General features: G+C 44.8%; 1 protein-coding gene across 7 annotated transcripts; it reads right to left on the bottom strand.

The window, feature by feature from the left end:
• Window positions 1–487: 487 nt before the first annotated feature.
• CMTR2 (cap methyltransferase 2) lies at window positions 488–9,806 on the bottom strand. 7 transcript variants are annotated; one of them, XR_008207394.1, is made up of 3 exons: window positions 9,653–9,806; window positions 3,185–7,160; window positions 488–1,228 (listed from the first exon to the last, which is right to left on the bottom strand). XR_008207394.1 is itself a non-coding variant. In XM_052685403.1 (2 exons), the coding sequence occupies exon 2, from the start codon at window positions 7,139–7,141 to the stop codon at window positions 4,850–4,852; it is 2,292 nt and encodes a 763-aa protein (XP_052541363.1). In that variant the 5' UTR covers window positions 7,142–7,160; window positions 9,653–9,806; the 3' UTR covers window positions 1,237–4,849. The 7 variants fall into 7 exon arrangements, 4 of the variants coding, with proteins under 4 accessions (XP_052541363.1, XP_052541366.1, XP_052541364.1 ...); XR_008207396.1 differs by having other exon boundaries at window positions 4,661–7,160; XR_008207395.1 differs by lacking the exon at window positions 488–1,228 and having other exon boundaries at window positions 1,237–3,445; window positions 4,661–7,160.
• Between the last annotated feature and the right edge of the window lie 850 nt (window positions 9,807–10,656).

Raw genomic sequence — 10,656 nt, 5'->3', positions numbered from 1 at the left:
CCAGGCCGAAGACAAGCAGTCGGAACCCATGTCAGTACAGCAGAGAAATAAGGCACACAGTTTCTCTTTGTTTAATAACACCATTCACTGAAAGCAAGCACTTTGAATGAAAGCATTTGGATAAGGATTAATAAAAGATTTTGCAGACAAAACTGCAGTGTGGTTTCCTACCATAGGGGCTGTCACAGCCAGCAGGAACTGAAGATCCTTTGGACAGCCCTCGCTGTGCAAGCAGGCTCCACGCACAGCACCTGTCTGCCAAGATGGGTAACAAGACCAAGGAGCTCCGACACACTGCTCACACCTCTCCTGTCACTGATGTCTCTTTGAAACAGTAAACTGCAAAGGAAAAGAGCTGAGAAAGTGAGCAGCAGACGCACCGTGCTCGGCACGCCTCTGCCTCTTTCATTCACCGATGATGGGTCCACAAGGCAGGGTCTCGTTGTCTTCTTCCACATTTGGGTAGAGAAATGAGCAGCAACAGAACTAAAACAGAAGATAGTTTATTTTCTCTGCATACATTTTGTTTTCCATCCATTCAGAAAAGCTCTTCCAACACACATCTGCGGGCCAAACGGAAATACAACAACAGCCCCATAAACCAACATCCCATAATGTACATCAAAACAATATTTACATTCACACCCTTCAAAACAAAAGCACACGCTGGTAAGTTACAAAAGGAAAATCTTCCTTGCTGTACCACCTTCATGGGGGTTTCCATACACGCAAGCACAAACGTACTGCATGTGTAAAAGAAAGGCAACAAGCAACAGGCAAACTATTTGCACAGATGCTCACTCCTCAGAGCTTCTTTAAAACAGAATTTTGAGCCAGGAAAGGCCTCTCCTTGCAGGTGGGAAAATGCCCAAAATGCATTTAAATCTCTCACTAAGGTTCTGCTTGTTTTGAGTCCCTACAGCCAGCAGCTGATTCTTTCAGCAAATTCCGTTGCTCAGACTCGCATTCAGCTCTGGACGCCGCAAGTGGGGCAGGAGGGCTCAACAACGACCCAAATTGTTCCCTGAGGAGCAAGAAATGAGCAGCCACAGGCTGAACGCATCGCCAGCATAGACAGCCACGCTTGATCTTTGTCAGGTGAATGCGACACAAACAACTGGAGCTGAGGATATCCGTATGGCATTCATGACAACGGTTTCAAGAACGAGACGGAGAAACCATTACCAGGCTTCTGGGAGGAAATTTTAATCTCTCTGCCTTCAAAGCACTAAAAAAAAAATAAGAGAGAGAGATTCAAAAGGCTGCAGCTGAGATGGAGGCTCTTGTTTAGAGCCGATAAACAAAAGTATTTCACACCACCCAAAACGGTAAGACAAATGAACGCAGGATCTCCGCTGCTTCGCCATTAAGAATTAACAAGCTGAAAATCATCTCTAAACTAAACAGATGTCAAAAGATGGGTTTTAGGAACAGTAGCAAGAGATGCAAGGCTCTGAGGCTTCAGCTTGCCGGCCATCCTTCATTTATTGCATCCTAAAGCATCCAGTTGCAGAGGTCCAAAATCAAGGCGTGGGGTTTCTTCTTTCCTTTTCCCACTTTCTACATAAGGAACACGAAGCCCTTCCTGTTAAATTTCAAGTTGTATTTTTAATAAACTCTAATTCTGCTAAATATTCTACTTTGACCACCAGTAATTTAATAGATCAGCTTAGATTAAGATGAATAGACACCAATTAGTACCATTTTAATAAGCTACCGGATTTCATACCATAAATCTCATTATGTTCTGCAGAAATTAAATTGGAAAGCCAGTGGCAAAAACACACACAATCTGTGCACATCCAAATAAATCCACATAAGATCAGTGAAAATAAGTGGCAAGTCTGAATGCAACTCAACTAAGAAGGAAAACCAACACATTTGGTTGGTGAGGAATCCAACCCATTCAAACTCCATGCAACTACTATGCTAGCTTAAAACAGAAGCTCCAGACATTCAGAAGAAAACAGTGGAGCTTGCAGCTGATCACTGGACACAGATATTGGTCCTCCATTGGAAACTTGCAGTAGCAGAGCTGCAAAGCTAATTTTGCTTCGGGTCTTCACGCACTGTGATTGAATCTATGTTCTATTTATCTACCAATCTATGTTTTCCCCCCCCATCTTTCCTGCATGAAGATCGAGGCTCCTACAAAAGAGAGCTGACAACCAGTTCATCTTCAAGCAGATCAAAGGAAAAAAAAACAAAAGAGAGGCCAGCATAAAGGCAGCCAGGACACTGAGACACTTCATCAGCCATCACCCAAAACGCAATCAGCCAAAGGGACTGACAGCACTGCCCAATGCTGGAGCCATCAGCCCCTCTCTGCAAAGGTTAATGCATTCTTCCCATGCATTCTTACATATTCCAAAAGTCACAAGTGAAATTAAGTGTCACTCCTCAAAGACATTCTTGGTCTAGAGACAGCCAGGACAATGCAGGACTCTCACAATTAAGGAGACAAGCCTCATTCCTAACTTTGAAACTGCTGCCACAACAAAAGAAGAGTTCCCAAATCAGATATTTTCCTTCACAGAAGGAGCAGCTGCTGCCAAAGGATTTGTTCCATCCCTCCTGACAGCTGCTAACAGAACAGGGTCAGAGCAAATGGGGCACCGGGATGTATATGACATTGGATTTCCTACGTTTTAGGGATCTGGCTTCTCATTCTGCGGCTATTCAGAATGCTTCATCTTAAGAACTAAGGAAGAAAGGGAAGTGGAACACCTTGCACACATCCTGTCACCGTGGGAACTAATCCTGTGCTCATCCTCCTTGATTTAACTGTAGAACACGTGAGGAAAGGTGGGACTGGAGAAACCTCCAAGAAGTCTGCATAGTTTGCCAGATGTGCAAACCAGACCAAGGAAAACTTGAAAATCCGAGTTTGAAAAACACATCCTGAGCGGTGCTCGGATTTTACTTTACAATCAGAATTCAAAAGCATCAGACTGACGTTTCGGAGAAAAACCTCACATTAATCATCTGCTGGTTGGGATGCTTCTGCTACATGAGCCTCCAGAGCAGAATATCACAATGCAAGAACACCCGTGTGCTTGAAATCTCATTTGCCCCTGCTTTAAGAGAAGCCTTTCCATAGGCTTCAGCTCAGTGCAAGCTTCAGATGCATAAATCACCTCTGAAAGGGCAGCAGAGACACAAAGGTGCCTTCGGTGGACAATACCTTTATTCTGCTTTGACTCAGGTAAAGGAGCCTGTTACAGGTGGTCTCTGAAGCCGTCTTGTCAGTCATTCTTCCACAATATTCCTTCCCTGCTTTTTTCCTCTCATTTTCAGTATTTCTTTTTCAAAAGAAATCCCGACTCCCGGTCCGAGGGAGGAAGCGTGACTCAGCTCATGGCAGAGCAAGCTCATTTAAATGGGGACAATGACCAACCTCCGAAGCTTTTGTTAGCAAGGCTTCTCTGCTTCTACCTACATGCAGCTGTAAAAAACAGGACTTTTAGAAAATGCTATCAGTCAGTCAGACCTGAGCCACCGACTCATTCACCTATCAAATCCTTAAATAAAAAATGAACTGTTAAATGCATGAAATTCTACCCCAATCAACGTGGCAAAAAAGCTTATTAAATGTGCAACACCTCCAGACAAAACAGTTTTTCAGCAGTGCTTTTAATCCTTAGCAGTAATCAATTATCCTTCAAGCTCCTATATTACATAATTAGAAGTGCTTCCAGAAGGTGACTGGTAATTAATCAGGAGACTGTTTTCCTTCCGGCTCCACATTTCTGACTTTCTTCTAAGAGATCCTGCACATATCTGCAGTAAATCATTTTTCCCTCCAAACATCTTTTCTCCCTCCAAGCAAGTTTTCCCATGTAAACTACAAACTTAAAACTAAGTGTTAATGTACGGGTTAGGCTTCAAAATTCAGCCCCCAAAGGAGCAATACAAAAAATAAAATTTGACTCCCTTAAAGGAGCAGCCAGGCAGCAATTTCATCATTTTTATCTCTAAGGAGAATCAAATGAAATCTTAACCCAAGGAAAGTATCACATTTCTTCAGCTTAGCACTCCTCCAAAGCATTTCTTGGAACACAGAGCCCTGACTGACCACGCTGTTTGCCTGAAAAACATCTGCAGTTCCTCCTTAATAGCACTACAATCAAGGAGTCCCAAATCAGGTTAAGGAGGTGCCCATAAAAAAGTTGAGATGCTCCATCCATTGATGGGACAGGGAGATGAAGCCATGCAATCACCTGTCCTAGGCCATACAGCACAGTCCTTGCATTCACATTTAAAGAGAATCTTTCCCTGGATGCCTCTGCTACAGTTGAAAGGCAGTTGTTTTCAACCCAGCCCCTGCAAACGAGTTGCCAGCTCCCAAGATCCCTCAAGTTGCACACCAGGCTTGCACACTGCTGGGCATTCTGGCCCCAACATCAATTTTTGGCTCCCACAAATCCCTTAAGAAAAGCAGCAGCGTCAGAACTCCCACATTCAGCTCAGCAGAAGAGAGATAACATCACAAAACAAAGCCCACCGCAGCCTGGCCAAAATAAACAGGTAAGGCACCACACCACCTTTCATCATGAAAGCCACATCACTGATCCAGGTGGCACACGAGGAAATTGGAACAGATAACTGGTGACAGAAGAAACAGTTTGTCCACTTCAATCACTGCCCTGACTTCCCATACCTGAGATTAAGCCAAGGGTTTCTACAGCCCAGTACAGCACAAGTAGGGTTGATAGCTCAAAACATCCTCCCAGTACCGAGACTGTACAACTTAGGCATGGCATTGACGTTTCCTTCACATCAACATTTTTAACTTCTACCTGCCTGAGAAACAAGGCATAGCAGCAACTTGCTCGATTTTAGGGTTATTTTATAGTGAAATACTGCCAGTCGTTTGCTGCTGCTTAGCTTGCACAAGCAAGTGGAGCTGTCTCTTTGCAATGGCTGTGTTCAAATCCCACAAGAACTCCAACAGTTTGCCCTGGAGGAGACTCTCCATAGGCACAAACTGCAAAACTTGCTTGGGAGAATCCGAGTCTAGCAAAGAACTCATTAGCTTATGCAGATGTTGCAGGTACTCAGTAACTGGATTTGGGACACCCTGATAGCCAACACACAGCAAAGCAGTGCAGGTCTTCAGTGGCTCGTGGGACGTCGGACAAGCAAACGTGATGCACCTGAAACAGCAATGCAGTACAAACACCAGGCCAGCTGTGAAACGTGTAAAACAAGAAAGAATAGGCAGAATCAATGCATCTCCTACTGCAAGCTGATTCAGGGAATGCAGAACACACTCCAAAAGCTGCTGTTGGTATTTTGGTTCTCCATCATAAAGCAAAGAGAAGCTAAAAGTCAGCAGCGTGGCCGAGTCTAGGCACTTTATTTCCACACCAGGCTGGCTTTTAGCATCATAAAGGGATGGGAAATCCACCACAAGGCACTTGAATTTGTCCCCACGTCTTCCATTCAGGATCTCCTGATAAGACTGGTAAAGATCAGACACTTCTGCCAACATCTGCTCCCCAGGAAGTACCTCACAGGAGTGACAACGCTGCAGCAGCTGTTTGGTTTTTGGCCTCCCCACCAGTTCATTCATAGCTTCGTTAAGATTTTCCAAGACTTGGCCATCACAAAATGGTGAACATTTTACCGCTGGTAGCCTCTTTCCTTCCAAAATGTACCACAAGTTACACTTAAGGTTAGAAGACAATCCTTCCAAAATGCACATTTTACCAGCATTAGTTAAGCTGTGTTCTTCAGCCACGTGATTTAAATAGCCCTTTGCCACTTTATCATTCCATGTAAGGGTTTCCAGCATTTTTCTTTCATTGTACGTACTAAAATATTTGTTCCTTTGCCCAAACCATTTTGCATTCATGCTGCAACCAGTCTGAGATTTCTTGACAAGCCAGTTACTTCTAGCAATGGGTTTCATACAAAATCTTTGCATGAAGAAGTCTACTGCACAATCTCTCAACTTGTTCAGTTTTGTCTGCTCTGCTTCTTCCATGTGCTCAAAGAGATAGATGTTTTCACAGATAGTCTCTACCTGGCACCTGTGGAAGAACACGCAACATTCCTCGTGCATTTTAAGAAAAGATTCTGGGATCAGATGCTGGGGGAAAAGAGCTTTGTTGACCATATCCGTCCCAAAGTTCTGCATCATCTTAGAAAGCAGCAGATGAATGCTCTCTCTGCCCATGTAACGAAGACAAATTACATAGGCCTCGGAGTTTCCAGCTTTGCTAGTGGCTGGCTTAAAGACATGGACCTCCTCAAAGCAGCAGTTTAGCAGAAAGAGAAGATTGGTAGAACAGTGCTCAAACAGGGTAAACATCTTCAAAACAAAGGATCCTCCGGCGCCCAGGATCATTAGAGCAGTGACTGTTTCACAGTAATGGAGGGGGGAGACGAGGGCTTCCTGCTCACCTGGATTTCCTTGGCAATCAAAACTTCCATCAGCAGTTACTAAGTGAACTGTGGCCATATTACTTACAAACTTCTGAAGTCCTGTCAGATGTTTCAATGACATCACATCGCCGGTGTTGTCTGGGCCAAAGTACCACCAAGGCAGTGTATTTGCTATAAGACGGTCATCCATAATCATCATAAGGGTATCATTTGCTTCATGATATGGGTTTAGAGTATTAGCCACCCAATTCCAGTCACAGTGGATGTGGTGGGATTTCAAGTAGTGATTGAGGCTGGCTATAAAAGCTCCCGGCGCTTCACAGAGGTGAACAGAGTTCAGCTGTCCCTCCTGAAGAGCATCCGCAGGGAGAAGAGGAAAACTGCACAGCATCTCATGAAACTTGCACCAGGCCTGGGTGCAGAGCTCAGCGTTCACAGATTTCTTCACGTGAGGAATTATTTTTCCTGCTTTATTGGTAAACGAAGTGTGCTGATGCCATTCAATGAGGTTCTTATCACTAAGCTGATTCTTCACTTCATTCATCGAGTTCTTCAGATCAAGAAGCGAGTTGAATTCCTTGTGGTCACACGTGAAGGCATCGCTGGGATCTGGGAGCTGCCATTCATTATTAAGTGGCTTAGTGTAAGAAAACTTCTTTGCAAAGAGCTTCTCAATTTCAGAAAGAATTTCAGGGTCAAACTTTCCAAGATTTGTGGTCTGGTCAACATAAGGCTTCTTGCATGTGCTCATTCTTGGACCGATTGACAATCTGAAAGATAGAAAGAGAAACAATTCCAATCATAAGCACATATAAATAGACAAAGATTTATTTTTTTTTTACTGCTTTGTGTTTGTTTTTTTTAAAGGACACTCTTGCTTCACTTCCATATTCTGGAATGGAAATTGCTTCAAAAGAACCATGTATCAATGAGAAAAATAAAACAGACAAGGGCTACACTGAATAAGGCCATTCGTAAATGGGTCATCAGTTCCATCACCCTTTACACAGGAAGTAAAGAAGGGCTGGCTGCTACTTTGGCTCTTCACTGAACTCTGAATACTCTACTCACTGCAGAGGTGTTTATATTTAAGTGTTTAGACCTCAGGCTCAAAATAGAGCATACCAAGAGCTATACAAATTACCCAGATGGGTCACTGTAGCAATTGGACAGACCAATAGGATAGGAAAAGGTGTTTCACCAGAGATGTAATGAAGAAGGATCAGCACAATAGAACAGTGCTATAAAAGGAGGGAAGATTGCTTACCCGTATCAGAAGATTCCAGGTTCACAGGGGAAATCTTCACCAAGGAGGGATCTCCAGGAGATCCTTCCTCAGTGGCACTAACCCTTAAATGGGGTCTAAGAGAGGTGCAGCCAGGCTCCACCATTCCAGTTGCACAGCTGAACTGCCTTCACCTGCGCTCCCAGGGCTGACTGGGTCCTTTCCCCAGGTGCTCGATCAGCGGTTCAGGCCGTGACTCAACAGTTCCCATACAGGCACAAGTTTTGTCATCTAATTAAACCAATATTTTATGCAAGTTCTCAAAGTATGCTTAAAACACGTAGAGTTGGGAGACCCAAACAACAGCAGCTACCCTTAGAGATGGAGCAGTGCTGTTCCTTCCACTTTCTCCCAACCGGTCACAGCTAATTTTCCCTCCACTAAAACAAATGTGATGTTTGCAGAGCTTCTCACAGGCACTTCCTGAGAACAGCCCTGTAGCTGAACCTGCAACCAAAAGCATATTTTCTGTGTTACAACCCTGCACCATTTTGACCAGGCTCCTGCAAGTTCTTACAGCTTGCTTTCCCTACTGGAAAAAGGGTGATAGATCTGAAGCGAGAAAAGATTTTCTTGCAACTGCGGTCAGACCTAACTTGTGCTTGATGTTAAAGAGGAAAGCAGTGCGAAGTTGTGCTCTAAATGGATGAAGACTCCACGAGCACACTGGCACAAAGCTAGTGAGTCTTCTGCCATCTGTTCCAGTACACAGCGCAAAGCAGGCAAAGGAGAATTTAGATTCAGAAACCAGAAATCAGCCAGTCTACTCAAGAACTAAGATCTCTCATTTAAGTAACATTATTTAATCAGGAGTAATATATGAGACAGAAAATTCCTCAGCATACAATTTTAGCCATCCTCAAATCCGTATCATTACCTCAGAAGCAAAATAAAAGAAAATATTGTGGTAAAGTCACCAAACAGTTTATTTAGGAAAAAAAAAAAAAAATCAAAAGGGCTAAGAAATTTAGGAGACAAACAGAAAATAGAAGAGCTAAAACTCCCTCCACCAAAGTAACCAGGCCAACCCAGCTGTATACCACAGTGACCAGCTTGCTACAGGCAGCAGGTAGTGAAGCATCGATGCAATGCTTCCACTTATTTCCCCACCTTGGTTGCCTTTCAATAAGCATAATGCACACCTAGTTTCACTTTTGCTCATGAAGATTTGTTTTATCTTCAGCAGCACCCTTTATCTCACTGCACTCTGGGGAGAAAAAGTACAATGAATAGAATTGTTTGAGTTGGAAGTCACTCTTAAAGGCCATCTGCTCCCACTCCCTGCAATGAAGAGGGGCACCTACAGCTCCACCAGGTGCTCAGAGTGCCATTCAGCCCAACCCTGGGTGCCTGCAGGGACTGGGCACCACCACCACTCAGGGCAAGCTATGCCAGTGGTTCACTGTTTTTTACTGTAAAAAGCTTTTTCCTTGTATCCAGTTTAAATCTCACCCCTTCTAGTTTGAAGGCTTCACAGACCTCAGTATAGGCAGGCACTGCATCCTAAACTAGTTTCATCTCATTTATACCGCAAATGTTGTCACAACCTTTTAATTAAGGCTCAAACCTTCAAATCCCAACTCAGACTTGGCAAGGCCCTAGGCTGCCAGTCTGCATTACCTGAGCTGGCCTGGCCTTGGTTCCAGCCTGTTGCAGAGCTCAGGGCTCTCCCTGCTCACAGCCCTCACTCAGGGCAGGGCCAGGAAGGCCACTAAGCCACCCATCCCATCGACAGCATCCAGCTGCTTCTCGTTTGGGCAGCCTCCCTTTCCCAGGCAGCCACATCTCAACACTGAACACCAGCTCTCCCCTCCCCGCCCGCTCACGGTCCGCCTCCCCCCGCACGGCGCGGCCTAGAAATCCCGCCCATCCCCGGCCTCACGTAGAGGCGCCCACCGTGGAGGTGACACCCCTCGCGGGCAGCCCTCTACGCGAGGCCGCGGCTTCCGCGCGGCCTACTGCAGGCCCCGCTCTTACCCCGGCGGCGCAGCGGGAAGGCAGGCCCGGCGGCGGGGCGGGCTGCGAGCACCGCACCGCCCCTCTCACTCCAGCGCCCGGCCCCGCAGCCGAGCCGCTCCCCTTTCTCTCTCTGCTTGATCCTTAGCGAGGATCGGGAGGGAGAGCCGGGCACGGGGAGAAAGCCCCACTCGCGTCTCTTCAAGGGAAGAGCCACCTCCCTGCTGTAACACAGCCCCAAAGAGTTTCTTGTTATAGGAGGAGTTAATAAGCATTTATCAAAGTTACGCAGCTCAGGTGCTGAGTGCTGCTCCCAGTGTTTTAGACAGTGGGAGGCTTTGCTACACAGGTCAGAGAGAACAGCACTTATTGTTTGTTTGGAGGTCAAACAGACAGTGGCATAGCATGAGTTAGCAGGAATTCACTTTGATGTTAAGTTTGCTCGGCTTTCACGTATTTCTCATTGATAAAGTGGGATCCACCCCTAGTCCAGAATATGCTTTAGCACAGAAAGACTGTGCTATGAGTACAAAGGATTCTAAAGCTTGTGTAACCACAGGAAGTTTTCCTAGGAGCAAAGTAACCAGTCAATAAATAAGTAACACATTTTTGTTAGGGATATATCTGTAATATGTGGGTTAATGATATACTGAAAGAGAAATGATATACTCAAAGCACTGCAATCAGAGAAATGATAAGTTAAAGTCAGAATGAAATACGTAACCTCCCTCCTTCCTTCCTTTAGAGCTTGTTGGTTTCTAAAGTGAAGGAACACTGCTGAAAAATGAAGTGTATATATTAAAAAATATACATACCACTCATAAGCACAAACGCACAGCTTAATTTTTCACTCTTTTAAGTCCTTGGAAACAAAGGAATTCATTCTTCAGATGGAGTTAATACATAAAGATAAAACCACTGTAGTAAATGCCACGTAACAAAAATATGCTATTTTCTACCTTTTGAGAAGGGTCTTTATGTAACAGGGAGCATCAGCTGTGGATGGAAGGTTTATGTGCACAGGT

Source organism: Tympanuchus pallidicinctus, unplaced genomic scaffold (genome assembly GCF_026119805.1).
Source record: "Tympanuchus pallidicinctus isolate F22 unplaced genomic scaffold, pur_lepc_1.0 scaffold22, whole genome shotgun sequence".
In the NCBI taxonomy this organism is placed as follows: domain Eukaryota; kingdom Metazoa; phylum Chordata; class Aves; order Galliformes; family Phasianidae; genus Tympanuchus; species Tympanuchus pallidicinctus.
This window is presented reverse-complemented; position numbering and strand designations above follow the sequence as displayed.